The sequence below is a fragment of the Schistosoma haematobium genome, chromosome 7 (assembly GCF_000699445.3).
Source record: "Schistosoma haematobium chromosome 7, whole genome shotgun sequence".
NCBI classification, from domain to species: domain Eukaryota; kingdom Metazoa; phylum Platyhelminthes; class Trematoda; order Strigeidida; family Schistosomatidae; genus Schistosoma; species Schistosoma haematobium.
In genome coordinates, this window is record NC_067202.1 from 15,068,843 (window position 1) to 15,084,135 (window position 15,293).

At 37.0% G+C, this 15,293-nt stretch overlaps 2 protein-coding genes across 3 annotated transcripts; one reads left to right on the forward strand and one right to left on the reverse strand.

The window, feature by feature from the left end:
• Positions 1-3,775: 3,775 nt before the first annotated feature.
• Positions 3,776-11,668, forward strand: AQP3_6 (Aquaporin-3; the record flags this gene model as incomplete). Of its 2 annotated transcripts, XM_051218084.1 has the most annotated exons (3): positions 3,776-3,926; positions 4,181-4,819; positions 6,802-11,668. In XM_051218084.1, 2 exons carry the CDS (start codon positions 4,186-4,188, stop codon positions 7,089-7,091), a joined length of 924 nt encoding a protein of 307 aa, XP_051064519.1. In that variant the 3' UTR covers positions 7,092-11,668. The 2 variants fall into 2 exon arrangements, with proteins under 2 accessions (XP_051064519.1, XP_012800456.1); XM_012945002.3 differs by lacking the exon at positions 3,776-3,926 and having other exon boundaries at positions 4,030-4,819.
• A 1,309-nt stretch (positions 11,669-12,977) lies between these two features.
• On the reverse strand, positions 12,978-15,054 carry MS3_00009682 (uncharacterized protein). The gene has a single exon (XM_051218085.1). It carries the CDS (start codon positions 13,892-13,894, stop codon positions 13,259-13,261), a length of 636 nt encoding a protein of 211 aa, XP_051064520.1. The 5' UTR covers positions 13,895-15,054; the 3' UTR covers positions 12,978-13,258.
• Positions 15,055-15,293: the final 239 nt, after the last annotated feature.

A 15,293-nucleotide genomic window follows, 5' to 3' on the forward strand; every position in this document is an offset into this window, starting at 1 on the left:
GTTTGTAGGTATAATTTTAGTGTTCTTTTTTAATGGTTACGGTAATGGTTAGTTAGTTAGTTACGCCTGTTACTCCTTGTGGAGGAGCATAGGTCAACCATCAGCACTCCCCATCCAACTCTATCCTGCGCAATCCTTCCCATCTCTTTCCAGTTGTTATTCATCCTTTTTCATATATACTTCTATTTTCCGACGTAATGTGTTCTTTGGCTTTACTCTTTTCCACTTCCACTCAGGATTCCATGTTACGGATTTCTGTCATGTATGTCCCATCCATTTCCATTGTATTTTCCTAATCTTCTATTCAACTGGAATCTGGTTTGTTCTCTTTCACAGTGGGTTGTTGATGATGGTATCCGGTCAATGGATGTTGAGTATCTTACGTAGACAACTATGTGTAGATACTTGTACCTTTTTGATGATGGTTGCAATAGTTGTCCGAGTTTCAGCTCTGTACAGTAGAACTGACTAGGTTGACGTTCGTATTGAGGATTGTGACTTTGATATTGGTTGAGAGACAGTTGTTTTGAGTTCCATATTTTCTTCAATTTTAAGGATGCGTCCGTTAACGATAGTTGGTGCCTAATAACTATTACCATCTATCCTGTAGATAACCTATCAATGATGTTCATTCCTCATCTACAACAGATACAAAAGTTTGTTTTTTCTACATCTTAAAGTATGAAGATGGATGCATCAGGAAAATGAACGTATCTTCATGCCGAGGGTGCAGTGTGTTGGTTCTATCTCTCGTAATGCCCTCACATGGCCAAGTACATACAACCACCGCCACGGAATTCCTACTTACTGCCTTCTCGCACCACAGGTGTTGTTTACGAAATTAAGAGGACGAAAATTGAATGTCCAGTGCTTTAACCGGGTCAGTGGGTACGGAGGATCCGCTTAGAGGAGTTCGAAAACCCTGATTCCAAACTAGTGAAGTACAATAGCTCCAGGATCCTGAGAGAACAAATGGCATATGAAAAGATTGTTCGTCTTCGGCTACCATGGGACTGTATCTTCCTAAGATGCTCCACTGCCTTGTGGATTAGACCTTTAGGTCAAAGGCTCTGGGTGTGACCCCCTAAGAAAACCACCCGGTTCGGTGGTTACTATAATAATCTGCATAGAATCCAAGGGATAAATATTCAAAAACGAACATTTATTTATATAAATTGGAATTCCTATTGTAGTCGACGAGAACACAAATGGTAACAATCGAATGTATTTGAATACAAAACTACAGAACAGCTTATTAAAATCTGAGAATCATACAGTGAATACTTCATTTGCAAAATGTCAACCAATCGTCTCAGACTTTATTGTTTCTTTGTTCCTCCAGCAATCATTCTCTGTCCTGGTTCTCTTTTCACTGATCTTCTTAACCTTATGTTGCCATATGTTTCACCTTCGATTGTTTCCAGAAGTTAATGTATGCAGATGAATAAATCAAGAAAATGAAAGTGACTTCATGGTCATGGGGTGTATATAAATCGAAAATACTGTTTATGCAACCATATTGAAACAACATGTATATCACCGATCATATTATAGTTTATTTTATTAAGTAAAACACAATTCGTCCCTTAGGAGACAGTGGATTGATAAAAACCTGCCTACTTGAATATCTGGGCTACGTGTTCTTGCTATCTGGACATTTCAACAAATTAACTTTTTTTATTTGTTTTAACACATCCGTATGCTTATTAGTCTCGTGACCTATTCAGTCGAGATTATAAAAAGTTTACCACCTTTCTGTGTAAAGTTACAAAAGAGCCTAATCAGATACACCGTAGTTGCTGGCAATATTCCGAGGAAAGAATGTACATTAACTTAATGTTTATTAACTGGACTGCTAACACCTAACTGGAGATCACTCAATCTTTATCGTCAATAGTATTTTGTTGTAATATTCGCTAAGGTTAGGGTTGAGTTATTACTAAGTCTAAGGTTTAGGTTAAGAATACAGTGTAGATTTAGTATTGGAATTAGAATAACAAATGATATTGGCTAAAATTAAAAGTTTCAGTGTATAAAAACTGATCTTATATCCTAACCCTGATCTTTTACAGTTAAGGATGTATAATCAGCCTAATAATTTCATTAGCCAAGTACGAGCAATATCATATAAACACCTATAACTAGGTTAAATAACTAGTTTCCGAAGTTCTAGTAAGAATCCGTGACCAGTGGATTTCAACCGCGTCCAGCGTGAAGACGCTACCCACTGAAGACAATGACATATGGTCACATAATATCGTTGACCGGACATCATCAGCAACAGCCTACTGTGGAAGAGATTAAACTAACTTCTAGACGAGGAATAAATTAGGGAAAGACGCTGGAAGTGGGTGAGACATACATTTCGGAAGTCATGGAACTGCATCATGAGGCGAGTCCTAACTTGGAATCTTGAAGGAAAACGGACATGTGGAAGCGCAAAGGACACTCTGTCTGAAATTGGAAGCAAACATGAAAAATTGAGTAGAATTTAGTGAAGGAGTGCCTAGGACAGATAGGGAATGCTGGCAGGTGGCCTCTGCTCCTCCATGATGGGTAACTGGCGTAAGTGAGTATAAGTAAAAATAGTCACAATTATTTTGCAATATTTTTCGCCAAACATTTTATATGAAGAAAAGTTTTTAGAGGGAATATTGTTTTACCAACTTGTTTCATAACTAGTTGTTATTCGACATTTTTTCACAACACTTCAATATATCTCAAGTAATGTCAAGTTTCGCCAGATAATATTAGTATTTTAAGTAAAAAGAGGAAATTTAAACGATAAAATGTAACCGCCCATTAGTAACATATCGCTACTTAGTGATCCATAGATTCAAATGTGGTGCATTTGAAGACTTTTAACAGTATGACTGTATTAATCTAACATCTACAGCGTATAAAAAGTGGAATAGGCCATAATGTTTACGGTTTCATCGACAATATTGTCCGAAAATGGAATTAAAGTCGCTTCTTAAGATAAATTAAAAACACATCATCAAACAGCGTACCACAAATCCTAAAAAAACATAATGACTTAGATAAGCAAACCAATAAATAATTATTTTTGTAGGAAAGTCGTAAAAGGTTTGAATATATCAGCGAGATCATAGCAGAATTATGTTATATTTGGTAAAGCTGAAACAAAATAGTGGTTGGAGGTGGTCGACAGAAAACTCTCAACCCTATTTCCGTGCTATTCGGCACCCGTCAGTAAGGTGTACCTGTACTGTGTCACCCGGCTTCACAATCAGAGACGATACCAACTTGATCGTTAGGATTCGACCTACACTAACAAGGACTTGACACATATAATACTGATCACCACATAGTAATCAATCAATTGTAAATAAATCTCACTCCTACAGAAGGTCAGCCACGGCCTCGATAGCCCATTGGTAACGGCTCTGACTGTAAAGCTGACTGAAACAGGATCGAACTCGTCAGGGTGCATCAGTTTCATCAAGATTACAAGTACATCTTACTAACGAGTGCTAAGTAGCAAGAAACCTAGGTCACCCAGAGTTTCGTGTTGACTACCTCCAACCATCATATCATCTCAACATAATGCACGAAATTTCGAGTCACCTAAACTAGTGACCACACTATAACTTGGTTGATCCTCACTAAGAAGGACCTGGCATACATAATATTGATCACCATCCAGTGATCAACCAATTGTGAGCAGAGTTATTATTAGTAGTATTACTATCATTACTATATATATATATATATATATATATATATATATATATATATTGTAATGAAGTCAATAAAATCAACTTCTACAGATTCGCACATAAAGAATAAATGTTGATTACATAATTCCATTTTTTAAAAAAACCAATGTAGAATAGAATAATGTATTGTATGCACATGTACCCACCTACAATTTGGATCAATATATATAACCATTTAAAAAAAAGGTAAGTAAATGTTAAAAACAATTAAAGTTGTGCATACTATAATCGTCACTACATCATCATCATCATCATTATTATTATCACCATCATCATCATAAGAGTAATTATGTCAAATAATAATGAATCAATCTATCAAATACGTTATAATGCATTTATTAAACAATTAACAAATTATATTAATTTAACTAAATGGCCATTATTATGTAATTGTATTAATGAATTTATTGGTACAACAATATTTATTATATTTGGTTTAGGTGTTATGATTCAAACAAATATTCATTCAATAAATGATAAAAATATTGGACAATATTTATCTATATCAACAGGTTGGGGTATAGCTAAAATTATTGGTTTATTAATATCAACTAATGGTTGTGGTGGTGGTGGTGATGGTGATGATGGTGGTGATCATGATAATCATAGTAGTAGTAGTAACCATGGTAATCAATCAGGTTTATTAAATCCATCGATTACATTTGCATATTGTTTAATTGGTAAATTATCATTTCGTTATCTTATCCCATATAGTATAGTACAATTATTAGGATCAATATTTGGTACATTTATTATCATTTGTATTTATTGGGAAAATATACAATTATATGCTAAATTATATTCATATGGTAAATTAGAAATGAATTATACTGGTTCATTATTAGTCAATATACCTAATGTATCTCATCAATTATGTTTATTAGATTATATTATATCCAATACAATTTATTCATGGATTATATTAATCATTAATAATAATCATAATTTATCATATGAATTCCAATTAATTTATATTGGATTATTATTCACTGGTATTATTGGATCATTATCATTAAATATTGGTATTGGATTAAATCCAGCTAGTGATTTAGGTGCAAGAATAACAATATCATTATGTGGTAAATGATTGATTATGTAATATGTATATATTTCTTTTACTATACAGATATATATGTTTCTATGGTGAGATGATCTTTGTGTGACGTTGAAATGATCTTGAGGATATCCATCTGGAAACTAGGACTGTATAATGATTATAAACCAGTTTGTTGAAGAATAAGGATTATGATTTATAATGGATGATTAGGATAATTTAGCCAAGTGGATCAATCCAAGAGATGTTATTTTATATCTGTTTAGTACTTCCATACATTTTAGTCTTGTTAGGTGAGACTATAATTTACGGACGACATTTAAGTGATGCTAAAACGACAATGAGGATGTTCACATACTAACTAAGATTAGATAATGATTATAAACCAATTTGAGAAATTAGAATAATGATGAGTAAGGTTAGGGATTAGATTTAGGGTCTTCATCACGAGCTGAAATCAGCTATAATGCTAAAATGATATTTAACCAAGTGGATGAATTAATTTTATGCCAAAATCGAAGATCTGTTATTTTATATCTGACTGGCTCGTCCATAAATTACAGTCTTACCATTTATTTTATAGTTAAGAGTGAAATCCAGGATGTGTATTACGTAATATTTGAAATTTGTCAATTGGATGATCTTACATCCGAGTGTTGCTATTCACAATGAGATTGGAACTCAATGTGTTAAGCTTCAAACTTTGATGTTGTTCATGCCCTGAAACTGATCCAATGTAGTTTTAAATTTTATACTTATTATGCAAATTAGTTGCTATTTGGATTCAGTAGTTTAATGAATAAAGCGTTTGGTATTTGATGCAAAAAACATTGGACTCTAGTTTTGATGTAAACATTAACACTGGATTGTTAGTATATCCGTCTGAAGATTCCTCAATATAACGAAAAGAGAGCCCAAATAAACCGAAGCATCTAAATGAGTTTCATCTGTTAGATAATATTAATTACGTTGTGTAAAGTTTACTAATGATGGCTAGAAGTGTAGTATGAGTGGGGATATTATCGAAATGAACTACATCACATCTTCAATTGAAATATGAAAGCAATTAGATTGATATTGTTATTTTCATGTTAACTGTATACTCATCATATCGAATATAGCTTAAACTCTTCGGGTCTATTTGTCAGAATTGTTGATTAGTTAGTGATATTTCAGTATCATTAGTTTTTTAATTAAAGTCCTCGGTGCTTGGATATAGTAAACAAGAAACCCTGGTTGACATAGATTTTTCACCAGCTAGAGCTCGTTAGTATGGTGTGCTTCCAACCTTAGAGGGACTGTCGTTTCTTGTATGATTCATGCCCACCTTACTCAATTTCACAGTCTAAGATATTACCACTGAACTATTTGGATTCTAACCGAATTCCTACAAGACTAAGGTGTATTTACAACTGATGTCATTTTAAGCAAAGATGGATAGTGGCTATCAGTGCAATCCACGACGCGCGTTTCGTCCTGTTGAAAAGATACAAGTAATACAACACCAAGTGAATTTAAACTTCACCCCACTGCATAAACAGGTGGGTGTCAGCACTCAATAGCTAAGTAGATAACCGATGATGTTTGAAGCGAAAGGTACTTGGTTCGAGTCCCACAGTGGACATCAACTCTGAGATGCAGGTATATCCAGCTGACGAGTCCCAAAGAGGACAAAACGCGTGTCAAACTAGATTCCACTGCTAGCCACTATCGATCTTTACTTAAAAATCTTGTGACTTAAGACTATATCGAGGTAATTAGCGCAAGATGCACATATGCCAACAAGGGATTGATCAATTATAGTCCTAAATAACAATGGGAAGATACAAGTAAAACAACACCACATTTTATTTTATATTTACTAATCAATTTAGTTTGAATTTGATTTGTTATGGTTTTTTTCCCAGATTCATTAACACCTTTCTTTTCTTTCTGTTGTTTTTCTTTCTTTTTTGCTTCGATTTCATTGCCATGGTAACTCATCCTCCCCCCCCCACACGAAAAAAGGTTGGGGTATTCAAGCATTCAAAGCAAATAATTATTATTTTTGGTTACCATTAATTGGACCATATATAGGAGCAATAATTGGTTCATTATTTTATGGATTTATTATTAGTTTACATATAATACCATCATCTGATATTGATCAATATAAAATACAAAATAATCAATGTACAATAATTAATTCAACTAGTAACTATTTACAAAGTAGTTTCATTGAAGAAATGAATGAAGATTTATTTAATATAACAGAAATTGATGATTGTTTTATAGATAGTGAAGAGACCATAGATTAAATATCCATTCACGACTATCTTCGTATTACATAATCGTCATCACCATCATTATCCTCATCATAATCACCATGGTGATATTTCAAAATATCCCGCATTTTTTTAAATCATTCAGTCAATTTTATCAATATAACTTCATATATGATGGAAATAATCTTGTAGGATTTTCAAATAACAAACGTTGCCTAATTGGAAATCTTTCTTTTTCTTATATTTGAATAAACTGATATTGAAATAATTTCAGTCTGTAGAGTAATATTTATGAAATAATGAGAAACTAATGCAGTCATCAGTAATAAGGATAGTAGGTTGATGAACCTGTGTTAATCCTGACTGATTGCCTTCCGGTGAAGGTCCAGTTCCTCTTTAAGAAAACCTGGGAGCACTGGACGATTGTTTCGTCCTAGTATAGGACTTATCAATGGTGGTGTGCATTCAGGATCCTGCTTGCGGGATTTGAAGCCAGAACTTTCGGTCTTGCAAGCGAACTCTTAACCTCTAGACCACTGAACTGACTGACATCCAATAGTGTTAATGCCTAACTTCAACCAATTCACGGAATTGTGCGACCATCTTTAATTGTCAGAGGTAGATACCTGTCTCTACCTAACACGGATTAGCTCCACCAGTCATGGCTTTTCACTGGAACTCGGAGAATTACCTCACAAAGCTAATCACTAGTGAGCACATAGTAATTATCAGTGTAGGACGAAACGACCGTTCAGTACTTCCAGGTTATCAATGGTGGTCTAAAATTCATTGATCCATGATCTCAATCAAAAACTTAATAATCTCCACAACCCTACACTGATAATTGATTGAATGTCTTTGCGGAGAGAAGGAAACTATCCTACTAATAGCCTATAATCTCAGTGGTTGGTAAGCAGGGAGGAAAAAGACGACTTGGCAGAAAGACTGTCCTACTTGTTCGTGATTCGTACTAAGTCTAAAACGCATATGAATAAATATATGACTAATGAGGCTGGTCAAAGAACATATTACGTCGCGAAATAGATGCATATATGAAAAGGATAAATAACAACTGGAAAGAGCCGGAAAGGATTGCCCAGGACAATGTTGGATGGAGAGTGATGATGGCTGGCCTATGCTTCACCGCGAGGAGTAGCAGACGTAAGTAAGTATGTAAGTAGTGAGGCTGGGAAAGATACAATTTCGACGGAGTTTTGTCCTCTGAGCTGGATGGCTTGATCGTGGAGCTTTCATCGTTCTTCTGAGCGACATCATCAGCATATCAGACAAAGCGGAGGTCATTTTTATCTTTGCCTACATGGACATCAATTCATGTGGTCACCTGTGGACACACATTCGACTGGAAAAATGTTGAGATCTTGGATAGAGGCAATCAACATTGAGTTCTACAGGACAAGCTGTGTGTAATTTCTACCTGAAGTTTGTGCAGATAATGTCGTTCAGAAGAACGTTGAAAACTCCACGACTAAACCATCCAGGTCAAAGAACAAAATTTCATCAAAATCACTCATCTGAGCTATAAATCTTCTCCACCACCTCAGAGATACAATTATTTTCCAATTAGGAAATAAGAGTAAAACAATGAAATACAAAGGTCACGTCCAACTTACAGTGATTTTTTTAATATAAACGGATATGATAGTAATTTATGAACTAAACAAAAGCCTATGATACATAGAATAAAATTGAAATTCGCTGTTTGTCACCACATATCTATTTCTTTCCTCACATTAATTCCTAACTAAACAGTTGGATTAGGCTTCTGGTATATTTTATACAGAGTTCGCTATGCAAGATGTGCATCTACAGTTGATTGATCACTGGGTGATGATCAATGTCATGTATGTCAGAACCTTCTTATTGAAGATCAAATCTGTTAGGGATGCTGAGGAATGATGTGCCAATCATTATCATGTTAAGTCTAATGATGTCCTTGGACCTTAAATGGGCATTCCCTATTGGCCGTTATTTATTTCACTCGTTAAATATTGTACAGATGTTGTTTTCTATTTTTATGGTACGATGTGGTCTGTTTGGTTGGTATATAAACAGAGTATGTTTGAAATATAACGATTCATAACTCAGAGGCTGTGACTTGCGTTCTGGACTCAACTGGCTGGGCTAGACAGCGAAGCAGGGCCAATCGGGACTCTAGGTCGTCCGTACGTGTTTTACGTGTCACTGTAATCGATCGATATAAACGCTGCTTATCAAAACCTGCAGTCACACCCATTACAACAAAATCCTATCGACCAAGTTGTAATGTGCTCACTAGTCTGGATGACTCGACATTGAGTGTACTATGTTGAGATAAGATGGTGGTTGGAGGTAGTCAACATAAAACCCTGAACCTAGGTTTTGTACTACTTAGCACTCATCAGCAAGGTGTAGCTGTAATCTTGATGGAGCTGATGTTCCCTACTGGATTGGGTCGCGTGTCACCCAGCTTCACAGTCAGAGACGTTAACACTGGGCTATCCGGACCGTGACTGACCTTCTGTCGGAGTGAGATGTATTTACAATTGATTGGTCAGTGAGTGGTGATTAATTTCATGTATATCAGGTCCTTCTTAGTCCAGATCGAATCCTATCGACCACATATGTAGGCGTTCAATGAAGCGAGTAAATTGATATATTGTACAAACTAATTGATAATTCTTTTCGATTGGGTTATAGTAACGTTTGTTCGGTGATAATATCTTAATAACGGAACCAATCAATATTTATTTCAATCACTTTGATATTACCGAAATCATAAGAATAACTTACCTTACAATAGATATCAATAGTTACCATCAATTTTGTCGGTGAGTAAATGAAGCTTAGTCTTTGCTGTATATAAAGAAAGAGATAAACTTTTTTGTTATTGTTAATGAGGCTAGTATGATCGAGCAACTTCTAGTGGAAGTCATTGATTAATCAGTAGGTTTGTTGATTTGTACGCTTTGTGAAGGTTGAATCAACAACTTTCTGCTTATCTGTCATAATAATCTTTTGTCGATAAACTAATCGGTTTGGCTGATAACAAATCACTGCGAAATGTTTGCTCCTTTAACTTCGAAGCCAGTCAAAATGAAGATAAACGTCCTGTTGTTATAATGTCCTCTGCTCATCTCTATCTATCATGACTCAGAGACTCATAGGTTCATATGGATTATTTGCTTTGTCAAACAGCACCAAACACATTGTACGAACATTTCATGTATCTAAAGTAATGGTTACTCTAGTTGTTAGAAGGGGCATCAGCTTCGTAACTTCCGAAGAAACTCGGCCTTTTACCATGAGGCGTCATAACTCTTTCAAATGAAAACCTTCTAACTCCCAGGGCAAAGTTTATATGGTTTGAATTATTGTTTTTGGCTAGCGTTTTCTTAGCGAGCTAGTTTTCTACGAGATGAGGTCACCTAATCTTACTTCTTTATACCCGGGCTTGGGATCAACAGTAACCCCAGAAGGGCTACAGGCGGAGTTGAGGAAAGCACCCAGCTGCGTCATAAGGCAACCCCCCACTTAGAATCCCCAAAATACAATGAGAAGAGAAAAACCAAATAACACATTACTTCGAGAAAGGGAGACGGACATGAGAAGAATAACAATTGTATGGAACTAGAAAGGAAAGCCCAGGACAGAATGGGTTGGGAAGGCTGGTCGACGGCCTATACTTCATTGGAAGTAAAAGGCGTAAGTAAGTAATGATACGAAACTAAGTAGTAGGTCCATAATCAATTAGTGACAATTTAGAGATGGTTGGATGTTTAACAGCAACTATGGCTTACAATTAGGTAAACACAAATACTTTAACCTTAGTGCTTAATAATTACTGTCTCTGATCTACTACCAGTCTCCATGACTATATTCAACTAAGCTAAATCTGAACAATTACACAATGAAATAATTGCTATGGTGATTTGATATTCTAATTACGTAACTAACTAATTTACTTACAATCAAATAGACCAACCAGTTAGATATGAATATAAAATCAGAGAAATACAATAATGCAGTGATCTGTTCGAAGCCAACACTTGTCTATGCTCACTTCTAATCATCCTTAACGATCAGGAATTCATTTTGCTTAAATTATTCAATCTAAGTAACAATTGCATAACAAATAATACTGTAGTGAAATTTCTAAGTGTGTGTGTGGGCCAATATCTTGAAAATAACGCGTCATCAAGCCAATATAATATGGTATGTAGTTGTTGTAGACATTATTTAAACAAGGGGTATTGTTTACATAATATAAAATTCATTGACAAAGTTGTAATACACAGGTAGACACGTATGGAGAGATTTGTGTTTTCAACTTTTTGTGTGAATAAGGTTTCTTATCAGTATAGGGGTTGTGGAGATTATTAAGTTTTTGATTGAGATCATGAACTGATGGATGTTAAACCACCGTTGAAGACCTGGAAGCACTGGACGGTTGTTTCTTCGTATGGTGCGACTCCTCAGTAGTATGCATCCACGATCCTGCTCACGGGATCCGATGGTGGTCTAACACCAATCGGTTCATAATCTCAATCAAAAGCTTAATAATCTTCACAACCCTACACTGATATTTACTATGTGCTCACTATTGATTAGCTTTGTGAGGGAATTCTCGGAGTTGTAGTGAGAAGCCATGACAGGTGGAGCTAATCGGTGTCGGGTAGAGACAGGTATCTACCTCAGTACAATGGAAGATGGTCGCGCGATTTCACGAAGTTTTCGTTTAAGATTATAATTATTTATTCCAAGTGGATACTTTTGGTATTTGATTATTTTCTCTTGAATATAATGAATGTGAAGAATATGACATTTCGTAAGAAAAATATATGAGTTGTCAAAGTTAAAATACAGCAAGTCGTTCAAGAATACCTAAAAAACGATCAAAGAGAATCGAAAGCCAGTGGTGGTGGTGGTGATGATAATTTTGAAGTCGATTATTATACATTTCGGCCTAGATACTAAACATGACTCAGGTTCAGTAGAATTTCTTCATTATTCACTAGCAAAGCTTTCAGAACAGTCGTTCGACAAATCAATGTCGTTGTATAGTTTTATCATTCAGCTTTAAAGTTACATTGGTGGCTTTCTTTTTAATTGTTTTTTTTTCAACACTTTTTAAATATCCTGTTTCTGCTTAAGCTAAATTGAAACTAGAAGAAAGTTTTACACTGTCCAAACAGTATACTGAATTAGCTTTTAGTGGCCCGTATAATCTGACTCCGTTAAGATTGTTTCTAATTGCTGTTCAGATATACATATCGTCATTCCTCGTATATAATGATCGACTAAGATCACGTTAGTAAATAACGGAACTAAATAAGTCAAATATGAGAGTGGATGTTTGAATACAAATATTTTCTACAATCATTGATCAGAACAGATAATCAGAGAGATGTAGCAAAGGAAGTGAAGAAGAGAGGGCGAAACGAAACGACGCGCGTTGGAGAAGGCTTGTGAGTCAACTCTATTCAGTCAAGTGTTAGTCAATATTTATAGTCACACAAAAATAGGTTACAGACATATAACGAATGGGATAAGAAGGGGACACATACGCTCATATAGAGACAGTCGAGGTTGATAAGTAGATAATTAACAAGGTCAAAGCGTGACTCAAGAAGAATGAATAGATTGACCTGTCCAGAAGCTAGAATAGGTATATGGGCTTAACATTGTGACCGACACTACAAGCTCTTTTGATAAATCTAACATTTCATTTACTTTTGTGGTATGTGCCACTGATATCGATAGATATAAGTAGTATGTACCATCGTAGCGTGGAGTCGAGTTGAGGTTAACTATGAACACCGCTACCAAGAAACACGTGCCAAATAAATCAGAAGGCGAAGGTTGAACGTAACCAAAGAAACCCATAAAATCTCCGAGAAGCCAAATACCAGAAGGCAATTAATGGACCAAGTCGAGATATTTATTTGCTGGCGATCTCGTGGCATCGAAAGGATACCGAGATCGTGCCAGGATACAACCTTGGTTACAGAACGTAACCGAATTCGCGCGAAGTTACAATTGAAGTGTAAGTACAAGAATGGAAGCACAAAATAGCTGTCATTAGCACAGTCAAACAAAAGCACGTTAAAACAAACACTGGTACAGTTGGTTATAATAATAATTGTTTTTATTAAACCAGTCGTGTTCTCGTGATAAATGTGAGTCACTACAGGAGCCCCGCGCTAGAAAGGGTTAACACTTTCGATAAATAGCGGTTTAAATCGTGGGACTGATCGGCTGACGAGCGATTGTAGGACGGAAGAATTGGCGAACAGGAAAGCGATCGTTGATCGTCGAGTTGCCAACGAAGGTCGTTTTCGGAGAACGGTACCAGGAGCGATGTGCTGTATGTATTGCTTGAGTTGGCATGCTACACGAGAGTGGTTTGTATCCAGAATCTGAAGAGGGCGTTCGTAGGGGTCCGGACCAGAAACGCTGCAGACGTAGGATGAAACCACGTTGAGCCAAAAGACCAGAAGCGACCGTAACGACCAAGTTCGAGACCAAGCGTATGCCAAGCATTCGAAACCAAAATATCGACTGAGTGCGTTGACAAGAGCATGGGTGGCCAGTCCAGCTTTCGCCAAAGTTGACTGAAGTCGACGGAACCAAACGGAGGTGGTCGAAGGCGTGGGCTCAGGAAACAAAAAGAAAATCAAAAAAGAGAAGAGTGTAGCATGCATGTAGCATAGGAATAACACTACACCGTATCGGTTGTTGACTGTGCGACTAGTCGCGGAAGCGTACGGGCAACCGTACTCGGCGACCGGAACGTGAGACGGCAGTCTCGTTCGTATCGCGTGAGCCTGTAATCTCATCCGAGGTCAGAGGCGGCGTGGTCTGCTGATCTGGACGTGAGACTATCGTCTCGTCCGTAGACGGTGCAGATAACGCGTGCTGTTGACCGGGACGTGAGAATGAGGTCTCAGATGTATCTAGCGTGGGACCTGAAGATGGTTTGAGGATCCCGCTAGTAGGTTTGCTAGGTCTAGCATTGAATCTCAGGTTACCAGATAGGTCACTGTCATCGACGTGTGCTGGTTTGAGACGATCTCGACGCGTCCATATCGATCAACCTTGAAGGTCTTTTCGTGACGAGCGATCACGTGAAAAGGGCCTTCGTAAGGTTGTTGCCAAGGTTTGCGTACCGAATCTACTCGTACAAAAACATGTGAACAGGTAGATAACTCTCGAGAGAGAGCGACCTGTCAATGTTGTATTCGAGTTGACACCGGAGACAGCGTTCGCATAAATGCAGACAGTCGATGGACGTAGTCTGATTTACCGAAATTAGGTCTGCTCCGTGGTGTGAATTCTCCGGGTAGACGCAATGTCGTGCCGTATACCAGTTCGGAGGCGGAACATTGTATATCTGCCTTCAAGCTCGTTCGAATACCTAAGGGGACGAGCGATAAGGTTTCGTACCAGTTGTCGCTCTCGTGTGCTCGTAGAGCACTTTTAAGTTGGCAATGAAACCGTTCAACTTAACCATTTGATGCTGGGAGGTAGACGTTAATGCGTATGCGAATGCATTCCGTACCAAGCAGCCGGGTCAGCGAGGAGAATAGTTAATAGGGGAAAATTTCTCGAATAAAGCGTGGAATTCATCGTCACGCGAATAAAAAGTAACAAGAGTTCGGTACACATAAATGGGAGTCTATTATATTAATACTATTCTTATCGTTATCCGTCATATATTAAATATGAAAATATACGACAGACGTGGATAGATAAATCATAGACTCACCGAATTGGCTTCTTTGGAAGATTTGACCAGAAGCTGAGGCGTGTTCCAAAATACGGGTCACCAATTGTAGCGTGGAGTCGAGTTGAGGTTAACTATGAACACCGCTACCAAGAAACACGTGCCAAATGGTTCAAATGGTTCAAGTGGTTGTGGACGGAATAGAAGAAGCTTTCGCTTAGCAGGCTTCCGTGTCTAGTAGCAGGGGATCACCAAATCCTCCAGGCAGGAACCTAGGTATGTTAACAATAAAAGAGGAAAAGAAATTGGTAAATCATAGTGCGATGCTGTCCTTGGTCCTTAAGAATAGGTCAAGTTGCCTCTTGAAGGACTCCTGAGAAGTCGCTTGGACTAGCTCGGCCGGCAGCGAATTCCAGCTTTTGACAACTCTTAAGGAGTAGAAGTTGTGTCTACATTCCGTCTTGCTATGTTGTGTTTCCAGTTTCTGGGTGTTACCCCTTAGGTTATTGTTC